The 22,647-nt window shown below is 33.4% G+C and overlaps 2 protein-coding genes across 3 annotated transcripts; one reads left to right on the top strand and one right to left on the bottom strand.

Moving 5' to 3' along the window:
* The first annotated feature begins 1,179 nt into the window (after nt 1–1,179).
* LOC133181443 (myosin-10-like) lies at nt 1,180–10,727 on the top strand. Its single transcript, XM_061315952.1, has 7 exons — nt 1,180–1,668; nt 6,657–6,798; nt 7,141–7,155; nt 7,392–7,421; nt 8,007–8,063; nt 8,633–8,742; nt 9,106–10,727. Exons 1-7 carry the CDS (start codon nt 1,534–1,536, stop codon nt 10,414–10,416), a joined length of 1,800 nt encoding a protein of 599 aa, XP_061171936.1. The 5' UTR covers nt 1,180–1,533; the 3' UTR covers nt 10,417–10,727.
* Nucleotides 10,728–11,195: 468 nt separating this feature from the next.
* Nucleotides 11,196–17,320, bottom strand: LOC133181441 (lithostathine-like). 2 transcript variants are annotated; one of them, XM_061315950.1, is made up of 4 exons: nt 17,213–17,320; nt 13,410–13,555; nt 13,031–13,121; nt 11,196–12,488 (listed from the first exon to the last, which is right to left on the bottom strand). In XM_061315950.1, exons 1-4 carry the CDS (start codon nt 17,274–17,276, stop codon nt 12,112–12,114), a joined length of 678 nt encoding a protein of 225 aa, XP_061171934.1. In that variant the 5' UTR covers nt 17,277–17,320; the 3' UTR covers nt 11,196–12,111. The 2 variants fall into 2 exon arrangements, with proteins under 2 accessions (XP_061171934.1, XP_061171935.1); XM_061315951.1 differs by having other exon boundaries at nt 11,196–12,368.
* Nucleotides 17,321–22,647: the final 5,327 nt, after the last annotated feature.

Genomic DNA, 22,647 nt, shown 5'->3' with positions numbered 1-22,647 from the left:
CCATTTTTTCATAGAAGTGGTAACTGACCACTAGTACCCAACCCTCAGAATTTCAGACCCTGGTACAGGGGACTTCGATGTCCCCGAGCCCGATGTTTATTCATACAGTATTATATAGTGGACCTAAAAACTGGAGGGCTATATCTCGGAAACTAGAGATGGTACTATCACCATTTTTTCATAGAAGTGGTAGCTGACCACTAGTACCCTACCCTCAAAATGTCAGACCCCATGACTTATGTTTAAATTTTGAATTGCGAACTGCGTTCTGGAATGCAGTTCACTTTTGAATTGCGAACTGCGTTCCAAAATCTGATTGCCATATATTGAGTGGACTGCTATACATAAGAATATGACAATATCTCGCAGGAGAAGCAAACTGTGTCATTTTGAAATCCAACGAAACAGAGTTTCTGTCTGTTCTATAATTCACAACATCATATCCTGGGGTTAAGGAGAAATAGCTTTTATTACATTTCCTACATGTATCATTTATAAAATATTAACGTCCAGGAATATTTTTATATGATTTTGAGAATGTTGGGATTTTTCCTAATGAAAATTATTTTAATATATACTGATAATTTAGTATATTAAGTGCTGATTATATTTACATTAAAAAAAAAATCATTCAATTGCATTAAATTAAATTGTACTCCATGTGTTTCAATGATATTCGTTTTTAACAAACATTAAAGATTTACCATGATTTTCACCCATGCATCTTATATTTTGTGTATATCTATCGATAAAGGTCACCTCGGACATACCAAGCCCAAACAAGATCATTTCGGAGACAATTTGTAAATAGGATGTAAATCTAACTTAAACCATACCTTCAAACTTAGAATTCCAATTTTTTCATTGAGAAGACTTTTAAATCAGGAAATAAAGCATTGGTATCTTTCAAGTAGGGTAATTCAAACCTAATAAAAATCAATGGCCATATCATCCACCTGTATTACTGAACTCAACATTAAACCGATCTTCCTTACGCTTCATCTGGGACTTGTATTGTTAATTTTAAGAATCAATTCTTTTTATAACATTTGAATAGAGATCTATAAACTGCTAAAACATCCTTTTATCATCTCATCAGAGATCATGTGATGATTTTTTTTTTCATTGATCGGTTTTTCATAAAACAAATTTAATTCCTTGTCACCGTGACGTATTGCGGTATAAGATCCGCTGTTAAAACTAAATTTACAGACGAAATCTTCATCTGGTGGAAATTTAAAACATGGATTAGAAGACCTGAAAGTGTTAAGAAGTCTTATGAAGTGCAATAAAACCTCTGCCCAAAAATGTGTTCATAAGTCTATTATTACTTATGCGCTTGACTCTCACAAATACAGGATTAATCACTTATGATTAGGTGTATTGGGGAGATTAGAAGTAAATTCTAGTTGGAGAAATATTCATATTCACGACTTTAACTTCGGAGAAGAAAATATAAGAAGAAATTAACATATGGATGTAATTTACGAACATCAGGATTGAAATTAACATTCTATTGCATCGAAACTGAAAATGGATGAAAGATACAGACACATCATACAACTTCATAGGTCGTTTCTTACCAAGAACATCATATGGACGGACAATTTATTAGAGTCCCTAAGAAACGAGGGATTGGTGCCAGATTCTGTATATAGAGCAATACAGGTATTCCACTTTCGAGGGTGTCATATTTTCATAAAGATGATGAATTTTAAAGAATGATAAAATGACCATTGACAAAAGTATGTTAGTATGAATAGAGTAATAACATATTAATTGTAAATGTCAATTGATAGCTATAATTTTATGGTATTTCATTTTGTTAGTTCTTATTTTCCAGACTTTCTTCTCCGTTAATTACACTGTAGATTAATTTTTCGGTTCATTTTGAAAAAAAGGCTTTGTATTTTCTTTTAATAAAAAAATTGTAAGGAATTTAAAGATAAGTGCCCCAGCTTAGTTTCCAGCTAAGTTCCCGTATTTTAAATTTGTCTTTATATTCTGTTTTGATTGGAGATTTCTTCGATACAGATAGGGTTACAGATAAGGCTTTCTGACTTGTACATTAAGTGGGCGTTGCCTTAAATCATTCACAGATCATCCGTTTTCTGTATTTAAAGGATATTTAGTCTTGAATAGCATACATAATTTAAAAAAAGGAGCGATTGATTGTAAACCTGAAATAATAATCAACCGGTATTATTTTACCATAGTTGCCCAATATACAACAATGTTAGCATGCAGTAAAATCATCTAACTTTGTGCATATCGATTGAATTTGTTTAAAATTAACAAAAAACATATTAACAAATTATTTTGTTACTGGAAAAGCAATCTCTTTTTTTTTAAAAAGAAATAAAACATGGAAAAATAGCATTTGAACAGTTTAGATTTTAACCATTCAATTTAGTATAATCAATATAACTACACTCCAGATAAGAGCCTAGCTGCACCCAGTACAAGGATAAATGCTCTCTTGTATTTTGTCTTGTGTTGACACAAGCCCAGCATGCTTTACAACAAATGACATATACATATGATACGGGAAAATCTTCTCTGTTCAAACAACCCTTTTCTCATAGGAACAAAAATATGCAAATATCGACAAAATGTTTTTAACGAACATGTGGTGATTTGATTCATAATCAACGGTGACTTCAAAGCAATTATCGAAATCTCGATTATTAATCTGCATTTTATCTGGTCTACTCTCAAACAAATGAAATCTTTTGTGTGAATATCCTCTGGCAGACAATTTTAATTGCTTGTCTGATTTTAATTCTGAATTCATTACAAATTTGGCCTTGGCTGGAATTAATATAACAATCTTGAACAAAGGTTTGGACTGCGCAATTCTCATAAGAGTATTAAAAATGCGTCCATTTCGGAATCAATCAGAGGAATTAAACCAGCTCTGACAACCCTGGGTTTTTTTTTTTCAATCTCGCCTTTACTAGGCCATTATGGACAAAGTTCGCGACAAGTAGGAATTTCACCTAGTGCCACAAAAGAATCCGACATTTCTAATTATATTGAATTCTGGTCTCGAGAATGTATCTTCTAATATTTGTTAAAGGATTAAATTCTCATTTGGAGGGATAGTAATGCCTTTTTGTGTTTGAACTTCATCGATATCTCATTGTTGCGAATTTATTTAAATCATTCATATTGGGCTTTATGTAGTTGTTCATTCAGAGAAGCAATATTACCTGGCACAAAATACATATTTTATTTCTGAAGAAACCAGCAAACATAAACTCTTGCTCTCTTTTGAAAACAAAAGATAAAATGTTTATATCTTAAACAAAAGCTTTTTCCATACAAAGGCTAGTATGTTTTCCTAACAGTGGCTATTTCTCAATGTCTTACATACAGGAAAACTCGTATTTAAAGCTACTGAAATACAACCATACAATTTAAAGCCCACGTTGTTATTTTATACCCAACTAAATGTATCAAACTCGATCCATTTTTTAAATCTAAGTTTAAAAATTCAGATTTTTTAAAACACTTCTTTGATTGAGAATTTTACTATGAAATTACAAACAAGCGATTTAATTGGAAACCTTAAGTGTCTCCTTTTCAAATGTAGTGTTCAGGTACCAATAAATATTTTGAAATTCGGGGGAACTTCTAGGATGTTAGAAGCAAGTTGGAAAAACAAGTCTTAGTCCACCGATGAAATTAACATACGAGGGTTGTTCGGAAAGTTCGTGGACTACCATCGTAACTTTTTTACTTAACGTCATATTACAATGTATATCAAAATTTGGAAGAAATATTTCAACAATAAATTCAAATGATGTGTATTAAAATTTTTTTTTTTGAAATATCCTGGTTTATTTCCAACCTTTTTAGACTTAAAAAAATGCAAAAATCGGATCACGGCGCATGTCAAAATTTTGTTATTTACAATCAAGACGCTAAATAATGTCTGAAGTCATATCTTCTGTAAAATGACAGAAAAACCAAATAATTGTACACGATCAAATTAGGAATTGTTTCATCGTTTCTGATTCCAAATTATGACTTAATATTTTGCTTCGTAGAAAAGAAATCAGCTTCAGAAGATAGGTAGTCCTCGTTGAAAAAGACAAAAAGATGACGTCGTAGAACGTCACGGAGCAGCAGTTAACCATACAATTTTGTGTTGTATTCTGGAAAACTCCAGGAAAAAGTCTGAAAATGCCGGAGGAAGTAGGAAATATGTCAAAAGCGAGCTATGCATGTGTGCGTATATGGTACAAGCGGTATTTGAATGATAGACTACTCTGTTTAGACGATGGTGATCTGTTAAAAAACGGATTACCTGTAAAAATCTTATCAAAAACATTGAAAAATAAGTAATGTCATGCTATGAGTTTGGCGCTTCACAGATGCTGATCTTATGAAAGCACACATGCAATGAAAAAAAAAATTGATAAACAAAATAATGCTACTGGAACAATTATTAGCAAAATAGATTTCAATTGATAGAGAAAGGTTTTTAATGAGTGCACTGGTATTGGGCAATACTAAGTGAAATGTACAGGGATAGTATTTTTGTGAACCTCGTGTCGGTATGTTTTTGACGTAACAGTGTAGATGCGTTTGCTCCATGGTTACAAAACGTGTTGATTTTAAAATTAAATAACATGAATTCTATAAAATCACATGGAATGAAACTTCACACTTAAACGAAATAAATATTTTCACATATCATAATGTGCTCATTTTAAATCTCTTGAAGATAGTATAACTAAGATTGGCATAGTCCACGAACTTTCCGAACAACCCTCGTACCTATAATTCTTAAACTTGGGGAGTATCTCTTAGGTTATAGACTTCTAAATGAAAACAAATCGATCAAAGTACGTATTAAGACTTTTAACACCTCAAGACGACAATGAATTCATTCTTTTTAATGCCTTTTGACGGTTTGATGACATGTGTATCGTATTTGGTAAACACAGTAATTAAAAATCTTTTTATTATTCCACATATCTTTGTTGTTGTCGATTAAACGATAAAGATTACGAGTACAACAATCGGGCACACTATTGTTCATGCTTTTTATACATACATATAGGTAAGCCCCCCCCCCCCCCCTCCCCGGACACTCCAATTTGTCTTGTAAGTTGTTTATACTGGGTAATTAAATACTTTGCTTGTATGATTCCAAATCCACTAGGAAAGCTGTAAAATTCATAAATAAGGCATAAATTTGTTCAGCCATCCTATTTTATGAAATTGTTTTAAATCTTCTCTCTCTCATATTTTTTGACAATGTAGTAAAATTAGCCATTTTTTAAGTTACATTAATCGAAGCCAATAAATCCAAATCCTAGAAATATGAATAAACAACATTTACTGCTGTGTTGTTGAAAAAATTGAATTACAATTATTGCATAATAGCTAATGTATTAAATGTCAATATCAAATGAATGAATGCCAGAAGATCATTTGACTCTACTCTGGTTCGTTGTGCTTCGTTTCAATTTGTGTTCTCTTCTCCTGGACATTTGATTTATGTCTTAAATATCAATATTCAACATAACTACAATAAAATGCTTAAATGGAAATTTCGTTATTTACGAGAAAAGCAACACTACGGTACCCTCAATTCTAGCCACACCACACATTTGTGGAACTTCAGTTTCGGAAGATAAAGAAGCATTTCAACCCTCCTCAAACGTACAAAGGAATTATAGATTTTTTAAGTATAAATTTATTGTGGAACGCGAATTGCGATTAAATTGCAGTTCATCGGTAGTATATTAATAGTTTATAGGTTAATGGTCTTTTGAAATCTAGTGTAAAATCCGCTCCAATGTACGGTGTGATTTGGTAACTAATCGGCCTAAACCTGGAACAAACACTTTGGACGAAAGATTTTTATTTATTACATTGTATCTCTATCGTAATAACTGTAGTCATTAATAAGATCAATTAATCGAATTTAACAGGCCATAAAGTTAACACCACTTAACTATTTAAAATCTTTCATCTAATTTTGTCAAAAATTTGCAGTTTTTTTTTTTGTAGTTACATGTACCTCTGCGCCTATTGTGAATAGTCAGAGGGAACGCATTAACGCAAGCTTTCAGTGCATGTCTCAATTGCGGCTTACTCGAAGCACACAATGGCTTTTTCTTTCAGACAAACACATTTTCATTTTTTCGCTTCTAATATGCTTTATCTACATAATCATCTGCATATTTTCAATGATGAATTTTCCAGGAAAATAAACGTCACTCACTGAATATCTTTCATTCCTGCATGACACGAAACTGGAATTCAGTTTGTCTAATGCTTTGCGTCCAAACGTTTGATTTACTTCGTTTCGGAAAAACTCAGGGAGAAATTAAAGACAACAGCATTCCAGTATTGGCTCAAATTGACATGGAAAAATTTCCTCTCCTCTATTTTGAATGAAAGAAAAGTTTTGCTCATTTTTATAAGATACAATTCCTCTTTTCCATAGCTCAAGCCGAAAATGATATTTTAAAAGCCCAAACATTGAATTTTATTTAATGTTTGTTTTTCATATCGGACATACTCATAGACAGTCAATTCATTGATATGCTACAATGGATAGCCTTTGCGCCGCCCAGTATGAACATCAAATCAGTGTACATCTTTGTCGCAGACCATATTTTTTTGCATCATTTCAGGAGGCCACAACTCGTGATCAGAAGGTCGGGTGCGTTCTGGATATTCTTCCTATCAGGGGAGTTTCCGACTCTTACGGGAAATTCTGTGACGTCCTTCAAAAATGTGGACACAACTTTTTAGCAGACTTTCTACGAGATGAAGGTATGTGTACATAGTAGTACACAGTAATTATTAGATGGTACGAAATAAAACTTAAAATGCATTCTGAGCACGTTTACTTCACTACATATATCTGAGAATCGGACACATCTAATTTTTTATCAATCATGATGAGATCATTTTCATAAATTGAAACATTAAAGACAATGATATTTTATTGAAATAGGGACTTAAATACCTAACAATATTTTCTCTGAATATAAAGGAAAATTGTCCTCACACTTAAATTTGTATTTCCGGAATGAAATAATCTTTTCTCACTGAATGAAATTATATCAAGTTGAATTTTTTATGACAACAATGTTCTATGTCTATTATCTGTAGGGACTTTGGATGTTGGTAAGTTTTTCTGTCAATCCTTTGCATGCTACGTCGTTGACATGTTATTGCTTTGGGGAACGGGGAGTGCAACATACTGTTATTATAAATCCATTTTGCAGGAATCAACCTTAAAATTTATTAACTATCAGTCGAAAAATCATATCATCTTCAATTTTACAAGACAATATCATTTCGCATTTTTTTTTATGTATTTGTATGTGCATCTTTTTTTATAAACATACATCATAACGTAGATGAGGATGAGGTAGATGAACGAGAGCTCAGTAAGTTCCCGGATGTTCGCCGTCTTTTTTCCCCTCACCTAAATACGACTAAATGTGTACGATTACACTAACGTAGATTATCACTAACAATATGGTAGTGTACTAACACTTGGTGGTAGATTAGAGCATACTAATCTAGCTCAAGTAATGAACTCTTGGGAATTCTTAACTTGATGACAACGGTTTTTATCCGCTCTTAGTACAATTTATCCTTTCTTGTACAAATTTTACTCTATATATATTCTCAGCTACATGGTATTTTCATCTCAAATGATTTCTGGCCCTTGTCTAATTATAACTGCCCTTTTGCTGAATTTGTGAAACCTAATCATACCATAGAACCACTAGTAATTTAAATATGACTTATATTATACAGAGTTTTTCTCAGTCAACGATTTTAAGGCACGGATTTGTAGTAATACTAAATATTAAATAAAGCCACTGATGAAACTGATTTCCTTAATTTATCATGACTAGAGCGAATTTTCCATATAATAAAAAAATGATTTAAAATAATTAATTTTAAAGTGTCAAGTAAAAATAAAAACGCAATTGTTCTTGATATAATCACTTTATTTTCTACAGCTTTAGAGCAAAAAATTGACAAAATGGTCAAGGATCGTGAAAAGAGACAAAATCAAGGTATACATAGTGTGCTCTTTTTCCCCATGAATAGCCTCCCCTAATGAGCACAAAAACCCTCTATATATACCTTGTTTTCACTGATTACCAAAATTTGAACCCGTCTATTTCGATAACTTTCGTTCTGTATTTAACAATTAATTTAAAGAGTGTTCTCTGCAGTATATTCCTTTCATTCTGTAAACTATGGCACACGGATAGAGAATACCTCCACAAACCCTTTTTCTGACCTGTCGTTTTGGTACTGATCCAAATGCAAAATTTAAAGTGATCTTTAATTTATGGGATATACACTAAACTTGCCATGAAGCTCGAATTTCCAGATATATTCAAGCAGATCTGAACATTTAAAAATATTTTAATTACTACACATTAGGAATTACTCTTGTGTCCCATTTCTTGTTTCTCAACTTGATACATACTGACGGTGAGTGAACGGAAGATTGGATATAGTGGATAAAGCACATGTCTTTCATTTTCAGCATTCAATTTTGGCAACAATGAGCTATATGGGTTTAACTGTTTCTTTAAAAAAGAATTTTTAAAAAATCTTTCTTTTTTTTTTTTAGATGTTCTGGCAACAAAATTTGATACAAAAGAAATGTACAGAAGATTGCCTTTCCTCGATCGCTTACGAAGCCATGAGAGAGATGGAGTAGAAAAGTTCTTTGTCGATAAGGTACTGTATATGTACTAATTTCTGGTGCCTTAATTTGGTTCATCTTATGTGCGCTAATTTTTTTGAATGTCTCCATTAGAAAAATAAAAATACCGAATGCTAAATTATAGTTACGCAAATATGAACCTTTTTTTTTTTACACTAAATTAAGTACTTGTGCAGTTTACTATCGATTAGTGCATTTTAACAAGGAATATAGTTTTATTTCTCAAAATATCTGTTGACATAACTGATGCAGATATAGTTTTAAGGATGAAAAAGTAATATCCTCTTTTTAAAAATATAAATTGAACATAAAATTATTATCACGGACTTGTGATTCTTTATTATTGTACAATTCTATTCGTGTACTTTTTTTCTCAGCTAAGAACGGAAGCACTAAAAATGGTTTGGAAAGATGACGTTAGAGACAAAGAAAAGGCAGTAGAAGCTCGTCGTAAATTGATAGAGCAAAATGACCAGCATCGAACGGAGGCTGAAAAATGGCATACAGTATTACAAAACATGAAAGCAAAACTCGAAGATAGCAAAATGGAAATCAATGGGCTTAACGCTCAAGTGAAAAGCTTAGAAAATAATTTAAAAGAGGTATCTTCCAAGCATAAGGGTGATGTAAGCTCACAGCTTCGATTCAACCAAGCCAATGAAAATCAGTTACAAAAAGCTAAAGAAAAGCTCAATAATGCGGAAGCAACTTTGAGAAATATAAAGGGAAAGCTAAGCGACGCCCTTCAGAGTCGTCCAAAAAGGTTAACACAGAAACAGGAAGTGGAGTTACATATAAATGAATTTGCATTTCTTAGTGAAGATGTGGATAGATTGTTAGAGAAGCATGAAGAACTGAAGAATATTGGCATGAAATATTTTGACCTCTGCGAGCAACGAGATTTTTGTTTGACACATATGGGGTTTGAGACAGGTATGGGTGCCCCTTCTCTGATGGACGCTTATAGAGAATATGCAGTGAGAACAGACGAAACAATGACAGAACTGAAAGAGAAAATTCAAGAATACGATGAAATTGTAGAAAGCTCAAAGAAAAAAGCCCAAGAAGACGAAAAGAAGAAAAATGCTTTCCAGATGGGAGCAACGGTATGGCAATCTGCCATAATGAATGTCATGCGAAACCAACTACAGGATGTAAAACTTGAAAACCGAAAGAAGGATACTCGCATACAGCTTCTAGAATCTGAGGGTACAAAATCCAAAAACAGAATCACTGAATTGGAACAAGAACTGAAAAGGCTGAAAAACTCAAAATCAAGATCCTCCAGAGAATTGATCAGTGTGGAAAATCTTAATGGAGCTGTGTCGTCCGTAAGCACTGACAGGAGCGATCGTTTACAAGATTTTGAGGAAGATACCAAGAGAAGAAAGAGTAAGGAAAATATATTACCACAGATACATAAGCAGACATTCCCTCCAACACAGTACACAGTTCAGGTGAGTACCACGACGAGAAAGTCAATCGACGCCCCACGACAATTGGGAATGCCCACAAACAAATTTGCTGCTCTACCCGATGGACTTACAACAGCCCCAGTTCGTCTGGAGACCAAAAACCAGTACAACAAATATTTAGCAAAAAGTGTTCCAGGCCTTGGAGATCTGAAGGCTATGAATGCAAGAAATAAGTTTGAAAAATCACTAAATCCTACAAAAGTTAGGAATTAGAAACGGTTGACTGGAAACTGTAATGGTGGAAGTGAAGGAAAGTAAATCCATTCGATGTTCCTAATTTTCATTGTGCCAATATTCAGTATTACATGAACATATATACTTATATTCCGAAGACGGTCCACCATGAGGAGTAATAATGATATAAATTCCTCATTCCTAAAAACAACGTGCTTTGTTTTTATCTTTCGTTATTATTTACTTTCGTTCGTTCACTTCTTTTTAAAAATGAAGCACAATTTGTTAATGCCAAATATGTAAGAGTATTTGAAACGGGACTTGTAAATATTGGCATTGCTTGTGATAAATATACTGTGATATATATTTTAAGATTTATACTGTATCTACTTATTATGAGTTGAATTAAAATATTATTTAAAGTGAGATACTGTCTTATGTTATCACAGCATGCATAAACATTTTTTTTTTTACTTTTACATGACAGGATAAGCTACGATCGTATTCATTTTGAAATTGAACATGATTTTTTCGTATGAAAGAGCCATTTCCTGGGAATGAAAAAGGAGAAGATAACGAACAGTAATCAATCCCATAATGCAGTAGAGAATCGTGAACAGGGCGAAAGATACGGACCCCTGAAACATCCTAGGTGGGATCAACTGTATACGAGGAGGAAGCATCTCCCGTCGATTGGTCACACTTGCCGTGAGCCCTCTGAATTGATTAGGTAAATGGAGTAGTCCATAGTCAGATTGAAGGAAATTCAATGAAAAGTAAAGAGGATAAGAAATTAACACAATGTATTTTTTTTCTGCATTGCATTTATTTTGTCAAAATGTGATCTTTAACTATGAGATAAACAAACATCGAAGTCTGAAATAGTCTGTACATTATGAGGAGAATCACTGGAAATTAAAAAAACACTTATATGATATATAGAGTATACTTATTGTAGCATCAGTAGACAATACACAAAATAACGAATTGCACATGTGTATACGTTTCAACACAAGAAAAATTGTGCATTATGATGATAAAAAGAGATACAAAGAAATATAAGGTAGAAAACAGTTAGGATGTTATGCAGTCGCTGGACATTTTTTTCCACCAAGAAATAGTACTTGCATACTTATTTTAAGTATTTAATACAAAGAAAATTTTGGACTCTTACAGAAATATAAATTTTAAAAAAATTAACATGTTATTGTTATATCACATAACATAACATACATTTTGTCTATTTAGATCCACATAGGGTCCTGATTGTCAATTTTCTATGATTGATGAAAAGTGAATCATGAATCATGATTAAGATTTTAAATTTTAAAGTCACTATTACAAAGTAATATGAACATTTTTGAATTCAAGCTCAGTAACCCGGAATACTATGACTGGTACACTTTTGAGAGTTTTACAATGAATTTTTTTTTGTTTAAAAAATGTGTTATTAGTATCTATTCTCATATAATGTATTACATGTTGTCAACGTTACAATTATGAAGAACTGAAAATTCCACAATTCCCAGACATAGTTTTGATTATCACTTTGAAACATTAAGAAGACGAACCAGTACATGACAGACAGAAAGACATGCATCACTGAAAGGTGAGCATCATGGTATATGATAATAATTAAATAAAATGTAATCCATAATTCGACTTCAAAGCAAGACATGCGTACCCTTCATATATCAGCAAACAAGTATTCCAGTAATGATTGTAGTCCATGCTTTAGTATGGATCAAGACGTTCACAAACAAAGTGCAGCGGAGTCTTGCAATCCATCCTGGAGACTCGGAATCCAACGGCCTTGGCAAGGGCCAGGCATCCACTTCGCTGTTTTGTAGGGAATCCTAGAGTAGCTTTATTTGGGTCTGTGGCATTAAACGTGTCAAATTCAATGTCCCTATTGTTGGTAGCCCATTTCCATTCACCTGGAAGGTCTGCTGCTGTTCCGGCTGTCCAAAATCCCGCAGCAGTAAACCCACCTGTGGATACGGATTTAGATCGAAATTGTAGATTATTTTGTCTTTGCTGTCTACTTGGACGGAAATTGTATGAATAAAATGGGGACGGAGTAGTGTGTTTTATAGCTTGGACCTCGGGAGCTGCAATAAAGATGTTCTAAGTTCCAGCCAGTGCACTGGAGGTCAGTAGCCTTCAAACATGCTCATTGCACTCAATAGCTAAATCTTACATGCTCGTTTATAATTTTGGATACCCTTCGAATTATCATTCTAAAAAATCGATTTATTTAAAACAGATGTGCTGCATTATATAATCTAATCTCTAAGGTACATGTAAATGAATGGAAGAAATTCCTAAAAGTCCTTAATAATAATTAATTGATTTGCAAAGAATTGCTTTAAAAAGAAAGTTGACATCTCCTATTTTCAGATTTATAAATAAAAGAATTTTTTAATTTCTTGCTTTATTTTGATCATTCCGCTCCTGAAAAAATTACTTGTCTTGGATTTGAAAAAAAAACCCCTCTTTTGACAGAGATACATTTTTAATTGCACTCCATGCATTACTAATTATCAAATTATGTAAATATATTACCTTGTTTTATAGGCATGGCTTTGAAAATGCAATGTTTTCATTGGGTACGAAAAGGGTCAGTTTATAAAGAAATAGAAGATACAATTACCTGTGATAGTTGCTAAAATGCCTTGCAGAAATTCATACTGGGCAGTTGATCTCAGGGTTACCAGAGTGTTTTTGAATGTACTACAAAACACCTTAAAAAGAAATGTTTGTTTTTATTACATAAACAATATCATAGCCATAAGTTGCTGCTGGGGAAAAAGTATACAATTATTAATCCATTTTTTCATTTTTATAATTTTGTATATTACTTTTGACAAGGTAAGTTTCAAAAGAATTCATCAGTGATATTCTAGGTATATAAGATAACATGAATAATCTACTGTCCAGCGAATATGTTGCTTTTTTCCAACCTTCATAATGGATAAATATCAAAGTAAAGTTCTACAAAAGTCAATAAAATAGAACAAGACACAACAAACCAGCGCCTCTGGCCAGGAGAATGCCTCCGAGTGAAAGCTGTAGCAGGATTCCTCATATCTCACAAATCCATTAGGGCATTTAACTGAGGAGTCTACCTGGCCCTCCTTGATATTTGGAGTAACAGTTACCTTTGGTTTGACAGTTGCTGCAGAAAAAAAAGGTTTTTTGAAGGTTTTATACAATAATTTTAGAGTTCAAGTGTATTGCTTCTCTACTTTAGTTATTACTTTCTGCTATATAAAAAATGATAAAAAAAAAAAAAAAAAAAAAAAAAAAAAAAAAAAAACGCTTTCTGTCTTTTGAAACCATTTAACGTTATTTCATGCCTGTAGAATCCCTAAGTGTACCGAAGAAATAAATTTGATGACTTGGTTAAGATTGGTGAAAAAGGTGAAGATGACGAACAGTGATTGATCTTAAAAAACCTACAAACAATACAAATCTGTGAACCGGGCATAAAACATGGAACTCTAGAGATTCCAGGTGTGTTCAGGTACCTTGGAGGAGTAAGGTATTCCCTGTCGATCGGTCGCATATTAATTAGGTAATAAGGAATATTCTGTAGTTAAATTAAATAGAAAAACAAAGGTCTAAAAATTGGTATGAAGCATGTTAGTGTGTCAAAATATGACCCAACTATAGTCTAATTTGCTTACAAGGTCATTATACGAAATGCTGACTTTAAACGAGGTTATTAATGCAATCCATTTAACATCAACTTATTTTATGCCTCGGTTTAAGAATTATTCGTACTCAGAGCATGATCTTGAGTATCGAATTTGTTGGGAGACATAAACACCATGTACAGGTGATCGATTACTACATAAAAAAGAAAAGTTGACAATGGAAAAGATAAGTCATCTCATTTGTCATTCAATTTAGTTGTTAGCTGGCCCTTATCGTCGACAGTCAGTTAAACATCCAAATATGAAACAGATGTGGCAGACTCTGAGGTGTCTTTAATTCCGAGTTCACTGGGATATATATGAAAAGAAGTAACTGTTGTTAATTAATGATAAGTCGTCGATAGATCTGCCTTATGAGTTGAAGGCCAACGAAAGTGTTCTCTTCTCATGCAGAACCAGACACGGTAGCCTAGTGATAGGGCGTTCGTTATCGGGAGGTCAGGGTTCGATTCTCGATCGTCAAACCTAAGACGTAAACTCAGGTAGTGACTGATCCTCCGCCAAGCGCCCGGCACTACAAATGAAAGTCATAGGTCTTAAAATCCGAGGTTCCGTGTCACGGTGCGTTGACACGATAATGTACCTTCACTGCTCAATGGTCCTGAGTGACGAGTATAGGTCTGTATTTAATTTGAAGCCCTTCGCCGGTATATGGTAACATCTCTATATGAATGAAAAATTCTCAAATGGAACGTAAAACTACATCAATCAATCAATCTTCTCATGTAAAAGTTTTGGAATAAATCCCGCTTCACAGGAATATAAAAACAGATCAGCATTAAACATGACATGTTCTATATTTATTGAAGAAACATAATATAATCTTGACGGCAAGGTATTATGAATAAGAATAAATACATATATGTACATAAATGTATATTGTAACGAGTCCAATATTCCTTGTCACAAAAAGTCTCTTTTTATGCATACAAGTATTTATAAAGAATAACTTTATCAAGATCAATAATTGGAATGCTGATCATTTGGATAAAATTGATTCAAACGGAGAGTGAGCTTAATTTGGTAGTTACGTTTGCGATAACGCTTTATAATTGATTGGAGAAAGTATCTGATGTCAATCTCGAACTCAAAGTCTGCAAAGACAATTTGAGTTTTTCTATATTGAATATAAATTCACAAGAATTTTTGTCCTTTATGTAAAGGAATATACTATTGGCACAAAACGGCATTAATATGCTTTGTTTTAACTCTACCTTATTGCAAATACCGTTTCAACTTTAAGCAATCGTATTTGACACCAATTTTTTATTGTCTACAGAATTCTTTCCTTGTAAATACAAAATGGAACTGTTTTAATTTATTTTTATTTTTGTTTTATTTTACTCTGTTCAATTAAGCATTATTGTATTAATTAATTGTTGGTAAAATCGCCATTGTGGCACTTGCAAACAGCGGGTTTGACCGGTCAACAGAGGATGCTTTATAGATGTTTTAGAGGCCCGTGTTTGCTCCCAATTTGTATTGTTCCTATAGACTTCTGAGCTTGATTACTGGTATTTATTTTCATATTTTGCAAAGACTTTATGTTCTATACAATGTGTTACCTCTGACTGAATCGTTTCACTAATTATCCTAAGACTTGAGATTTTGATAATAGTATACTCAGTGAAGTTCTTCGTTTTAAAACTTTATTGTTAATTTTTTTTAACTATCATAAAATGATTTGCAATATTTGTCTATTTTTACCTCATATCAATATGATTGTTAAACTAAAATAATTCAAGCTTCTTTTTATCATTATACATCATTGCTTTACAATCAAAGGCGTCTGGATCTTTTGTCTAGATTTCCACTGTTGTATAGTGAGAGTTCCCCATGAAAACTGGCTTTATATTGAACCTTCCCTCCGGATGGCTATATTCATTATTGTGAGTCTTCCCCAGGAAAACTGTGTATATATTGAGCATTTCCTCTAGATGACTCATAAAGTTAGCCTTTCCCCGGAAACTGGCTATGTATTGATCATTCCCTCTGGATGGCTGTATAGTGAGCCTTTCCTCCGAAAGCTTGCTATACAGTAAGCCTTCTCCCGGGGAAGTATCACAAAATACACGTAGCCTTTCTTCCAGTTGGAAGACTCAATACTGTAGATTCCTAAATGTACGCGAGGAATAAATTATCGCGTAATTACGCGAGAAGCACCGCTCGCGAAATAAAATTACTCGCTTTTATTTTTATGGTGCTTTAATGTATGTAAAATCTCTAGATAAATAAACCATTCGCGAAATATTATTCTCGCGATTTGACGCCCTTGGGTCATTTCGCGATAATAAGTACTCGCGTAAAATAAGGAATCTACAGTATATTGACCCCTTTCTCCTTTCGGGCAATGTTTCCCCCTTCTTCTATAGTTTCCGAAATAATAATTTCGGTCTATTGTTTTGAAAACATCTTGTTCTTCTGTATTTCGTTTTGGTTTTAACAAATAAGATAAAAACAGTAATCAATCTCATAAATCCAAAAGTAAAGAAAACGGATCGTGAACAAGGCAAAAACATGGACCCCTGGAAACATTATAGGTGGGATCAGGTGAGTAGGAGGAGTAACAAACACTCTTTTCCGGAAATAGCCTTATAAAAACAACTTTAATGCAACAAAAATCATAAAAATTATTTATGTTTGATATTACATGCAAAAATTATAATATTTTTTTTCTGCAGAATTCAATTTCTACAGCTGGCTGTTATCGTTCGGATTAAGGAAATTGTGTCACCTAAATTTTACTTCTCCACCTGTCAAAAACATCAGATATGACATATTTTTGATACACATGTGATGGAAATCTGCTTCTAGACATATTTTCTCTCATTCCCTTGCTGCGGTCTATGTTTAATCTCAGTTTTCATCATTAATCATTCAATTCTTTCACAGCTGAGTGAAAATGACAGAAAGAGCATAAGCCGATTTTAAGTCCACCTGTGTAAATTGCAGAAAATTCTAATAAATTACAAGTTTATATCAATTCACTTCAATGCAAATTTTTAAAGACAACTTTAATAAGAAGCAAAATGCCATATGTTAAAAGCATATCTTGAGGTTGATACCTTGAAGAGGAACGCACATCAAGACTTATATTGCCAATTAAAAGATCATACCTGCATTTGCAGACAATATTCCAAGACATGAAATCAGAACAGTTAAAACCGGTACCCCTACCATTATGAAATAGTTTGTCTGCTGTACCTCACAATAAGATGACTGCAGTGAGGTGGGGGCGTATCTGTAAGCCGCTGTTGTGTATATAATGTGAATGCTGTTTTCTGAAAGTGCCTTCGACGCAAATGTTTCGAAGAAATCTCTCATTTTCTGAAAATGCTGACCCAGAAAAACCATCAATAACTTTTGGTTTTCTTTTTACAATTTATCAGCATAAACGGTTGAGCATTTTTAACATGTAGATAAATGTATCTGAGCCATACTGAATTATTATTCGTGCCTCAATATCTTCACGAATATTTAAAAAAATCGAATGCAAAAAATTACTTTTTTCTATAAATGTATGTACTGAATATAGAACGACATGATTTATTTTCGTATATTTCTACAGACATCGTTTGAGCTCAAATCCAACTTTCTTTGTTATCTAACACTTTTTGTTTAATCATTTTTAATACATAACGTTTCATGTATTTTTAATGTATCTTCCCTTTTGTTTTGACTAGACGATAAAAAAACCACACACAAAGTTCTTTTAAATGATATCTAGTCCTTTTTGTTATTCATGCTCGTTTGCTGAGTTTGTCAAACCTAATATTATTTTTGAACCAACAGTGGTTTAAACATGACATATTTACACAGTTTTTCTTGGAATTATTTACTGCATGTAATTGTAATAAGACTTAATAAATTATACGTCCGATTAATTAATCAACTGATAAGAATTACTTCCTAAATTGATTAAGACTAAAGCTAAAATTTGCTTTTATTAAAATCTTGGGATAATTTGAAACTATTTTTAATAATTCTAGATACGATTTTTACAGTATAAGAGCAAACAAATTGAAAACTGTTCAAATATCATGAAAAAAGATAAAACTAAATTTATACGCTCTTTCCCTCACACTAACCGAAAATCCACATTTTCTTGAATAATTCTTCCACGTAATTAGCACAAAGAATTCTCCTGTATACTTTCTGTAATGGAGAAAATTATTTGCCGTTTTAAACCTTTCTCTTTATTGATAAAAATATTCGCATATTATAATAATTATGGTATGGGGATATTTTTATCACTACAGAGAACGGTTTAAAACGTCAATTGCCTGTGTCATTTGCTTATATGATGTATACAAATGACGTTCTAGTAGCTCCCTTAAACTGGAAGCTACCCGGTAGCTGCCGTGTATTACCATCTCCAGCGGAACCACCCTTAAAATGCATGTATAGGAGCGTGACAGCACATGTTAGGGAATTGAAAAAGATATTCAAATTAAGACATGTACAAGGGTTGTCCGGTAAAATCGTGGACAAAGCGTTTTTCTCGAAAAATAATGGGCACACTAAGCTGAAATTTTCAGCAAATGTTTATTCATCATATTCAAGTGCATCTTAATTTTTTGGATAAAATATAGACAAAAATAAAGATTTTATTATGCTTGAATGTGCACAGGGTACGGTCCTACGGCGCACGATCAAAAAATCAGGGTTTCATTAGCGAATACACGAGTATTATTTCGAAATAAAAGTATTAAATAGATAAGGTTAGGGAAAAAATTATCCTATTTTTAATCCACTATCTATTATTTCGTCTTTTATAAAATATAAGGCATTTGCTTAATTTTTGGCTGTTTCCTGAGCATTTGAAATGGGAAAGTGGTAAACACAACACACGAAAAATGGCGACGTTTGTTGACGTTACGGCGCACCGGAGAGCAGTTCAGTTTGATTTAGATGTAGTAATGACGCCCTAAAAACTTAAAATGGCTACAGAAGAATAAAATATATAAAAATATCACTAAATTTTTAGGATACAAGTGAAATGGGAGTTTTCTAAGCGGAAGCTTTTGATCGGGTCCCCGGGTAGAACAAAACATAAGGACAAACAGCTACTGGCAATAGCAAAAGACGCTGTCACTGTAGACCGTAGATATAAGAGAACCTGTTTAGTTGAATGATAGTGAGAGTACTGTCCATATCTTCCTAGTAAATCTTAAGAAGGTCCCCCGTGTGTTCGAGATTGGTTCCTTGACTGTTTATGGAGGAATAAAGGGAAAATCAAGTATGTGCATCAATGAAATCCCCGAATTTAAGTGGGGCTTATCCAACTTTTATTTAGCAAAGAGGAAAAGTGACGCTGCTTTAAAGACTTTGACGTTATCATCCGTGCGCCGTAAGACGATACCATACATAACATAAAGTCTCATATTTTGTTTATTTGAGCAAATATCTATTCGAAATTTGCTATGTATATTGATTAAAAATGTACTAAAAAGTAGTGAAAGTTTTAGAACGCAGTGACGATTATTTTTCAATATAGACAACTTGTCCACGATTTTACCGGACAACCCTCGTATAATGTTATTGTAATTATTTAAAATCTGTTATAAACTTGTAAACTGACTACTGGAATTTTTACTTAACGCTACCATAGGGGAATAACACCATATCGCATGATATTTGGAAGTAAAATGACAATTCTAGTATCTTTATTATGTGATTTTACTGATTTTCAAAATGAGGATATTAAGTGTTATACATATTTGAGGGTCATTTCTTGGTTATTTTGTTTTTATAAATCGAAGGGGTCTGTATACCTTTCTGACCATCCCCCTGCTGGATCCGCCACTTGCATCAGTTAGAAGGTATTTTAAAAATGTTTCATGAATAGTGTACATTAAACTTGTTAATTTATCAAGAAAGTATGGAATCCAGATACTCAGTAGGTCCACGTATTCTACTAAGTCCCCTTGAGGAGACGCGAGAAAGTGTGACGCGATTGTGCGATGACAATGACACAATATTTCGATAGCATCATTATCATGATGTGATGGCGCAGTTATGTGAAACAATGGTGCGAAGACGCGATTATGTAATGACAATGGCGCGATGGTACATGTACATGTTCGATGACGATGAAACGTTACTCGCTTTCGCTCCATCATGCTCTTGTACTATTGTCATCACGTTATCGCGTCATTGCATCATCCCCATCGAGCTATCGCAGTATTGCGTCATTGTTATCGCGTCATCGTAATCGTACAAACACGTCATCCCTTCATTGACGCTATTGTCTATGAACGATTGTGCAAAAGTAAGTACTTGCCTATCAGCATATTAGAGATAGATTCATTGATTGCTTAGTAGTAGTTTCAAGGCTTTTGCAAAATTATATCACTCATATGAGACGTCACCGTATGCCAGTATAGGCTTCAAATTTAGACGTTTACTGAGCACTCCGGCTCACTGAACTGTAAGGGATCCTTGTTGTGCCAACGCCTGCCGCGACACAGAGCCTCGATATTTAACGTCTCATCCGAAAGATCAACTATCACTTAAAAGTGTAAAAGTGCCAAGCGCTTGGCATAGAAACATTTGCTACATGTGCACCTAATCTTTTTTTATCGACTAATGTTGTCGCGGCCGATGGATTTGAACCCACGATTCAATTTACTCAATCATTAAGACGCGTCAATAGGCATGATAGGAATAAGGAATATAGTTTATCTCTGGTCTAATTAGCTAGTGAGCATTTAGACCCACGGGCATATTTTTGATTATTTAGATGACAGAAGGTTGGACCACTTTGACAACATGAGATATTGTATTAATATTATCTCGAAGAACAATACTTTTACAGTATCGATACTAACTTTGTTCAGCAATGGAACAGTGAGTTTTCTTTATCGTGCTAACGCCTACCGTGACACTGGACCTCGATTTTTAAGGTCTAAATTCAAAGACTCATTGACTTGCACTTCTAATGCCGGGCGCTTGGCGAAGGAACAATCACTACCAATGTTTACGTCTTATGTTTGACGCGGCGCGGCGAACAAGAATCGAAACTGGGCCTCCCGATTATGAAGCGAACGCTCTGCCACTAGGCTAATGACCGGTCACGATAGAGTGAAGAAGCAAACTTGCATTTTTTTCTGAAAGAAAAAATTATTTATTTGCATAATTAACAGGAGAGAAAGGTAATCTGAAAATCTGAATGTCCCGAAGAAAATTGTAATAGATGTGTATATACTGTTTAACTTTATTCGATTATATATTTATACATCTGGGAATTTGTCTTCTTTTCTACTACTATATAGATATTTTCACTTCCAAACCACAAGATTTAACTGCAGATGAGTCTTGATATGTTTGGGCGTCTACTGTCCTTTTACGGTGCTATACTCCCAGAATAAACCGTTAAATCTACCATGTCTTTGCCCAAATACTGTTCTGAGGGCCTGGAAGAAAAGTGTACACGGGAAAGAATTAACGCCATGTACCAAGTCCTCTGTTAATGTTGAGGATAAGAATGTAGAATAATACCATATTTACGAACACAATTTAAGGATTTAAAATCATCCTTAATGACACATAGACCATGACCTGTTCCAAACTTTTATCTTTTCGAGAATAAAAGCATGGAGTCGACGTGCTTTTAACATTTTAGATGATTCAACTCCTGCTATACCACAATACCCCACATCCACATTATGGACGTTGCGCCTATGGATTTTTCATTGTTTCCATACCTGATCGCTTAACTGCGTCGACACTGATTTTAAGATCTTACTAGTATCCAAAAAACACCACAAAAGACATTGTAGAAAAAAGTAACATGATATAGTTATATAATTAAGTAGGAAAAAGATATGAAAAGTCTACAGAAATGAAAGATATTTAGAACTGTAAAAAAGCTTAACAGGTTAAGGTTAAGGTGATGGTTAACCATCAGGTTATTTATATATTATTATTATTATTATTATTATTATTATTATTATTATTATTGTCATTTAACCTCGCCCTTCGGCCTCGGTGATTATTGTACACCTCAGGTGGCAAAATCAACGTATTAATGAATGACCTGTGATCGAGGAAAAAAATCTATATTTCGGAGGTTTTGGGGAAAATGTACATCCGAAAATAAACTTGTTCGTAGAAATGTCGAAACCCTACACCCAAGAATTACTGTTTGCTTCATTGTACGAGTAGGAATACCCTAACCCCCCCCCCCAGTCTATTTTGTTTACTAGTGTATAAATTTTTAAAATTGTAGGTATCTTTCTCATGTCAAATATCATTCAAATGCCACTATTGTTTGTACATAACTAAAAAAATAAAACTTTGTCACTTTGTCAGTGTTTCGCTTCAAATTCTTTAAAGTTATACACGGAATAATTAAAAAATGTTTTGATGCAATTTTTTTGGACATCAGTTGGTGTAAATAACTGTGTGCATAGCATTACATAAAAGCACAGAAGAGCAATGTATACGTAACAGAAATTGTAGTTCTATTTGTTATTATAATGTTATTATTCCAGACATGAAGATGCAAACAAAAAATAGAGTTCACCTGACTGAAAAATCTCGACTGTAA

The sequence above is a fragment of the Saccostrea echinata genome, unplaced genomic scaffold (assembly GCF_033153115.1).
Source record: "Saccostrea echinata isolate AGI-Se365-2 ecotype Australia unplaced genomic scaffold, CSIRO_AGI_Sech_v1 ptg000008l, whole genome shotgun sequence".
NCBI classification, from domain to species: domain Eukaryota; kingdom Metazoa; phylum Mollusca; class Bivalvia; order Ostreida; family Ostreidae; genus Saccostrea; species Saccostrea echinata.
Note: the sequence above shows the minus strand (reverse complement) of the source record. Positions and strands in the feature narration are given on the sequence as shown.

Coding starts and splice junctions, on each gene's coding strand:
- LOC133181443 (XM_061315952.1), top strand. CDS start 1,534: ATGGATGAAAGATACAGACACATCATACAACTTCATAGGTCGTTTCTT. Junction 1,669..6,656: donor CTGTATATAGAGCAATACAG/GTATTCCACTTT, acceptor GCATCATTTCAG/GAGGCCACAACTCGTGATCA. Junction 8,064..8,632: donor TGAAAAGAGACAAAATCAAG/GTATACATAGTG, acceptor TTTTTTTTTTAG/ATGTTCTGGCAACAAAATTT.
- LOC133181441 (XM_061315950.1), bottom strand. CDS start 17,276: ATGGTAGGGGTACCGGTTTTAACTGTTCTGATTTCATGTCTTGGAATA. Junction 13,556..17,212: donor AATATTGTCTGCAAATGCAG/GTATGATCTTTT, acceptor TTTTTTCTGCAG/CAACTGTCAAACCAAAGGTA. Junction 13,122..13,409: donor TCTCCTGGCCAGAGGCGCTG/GTTTGTTGTGTC, acceptor TTTCTTTTTAAG/GTGTTTTGTAGTACATTCAA.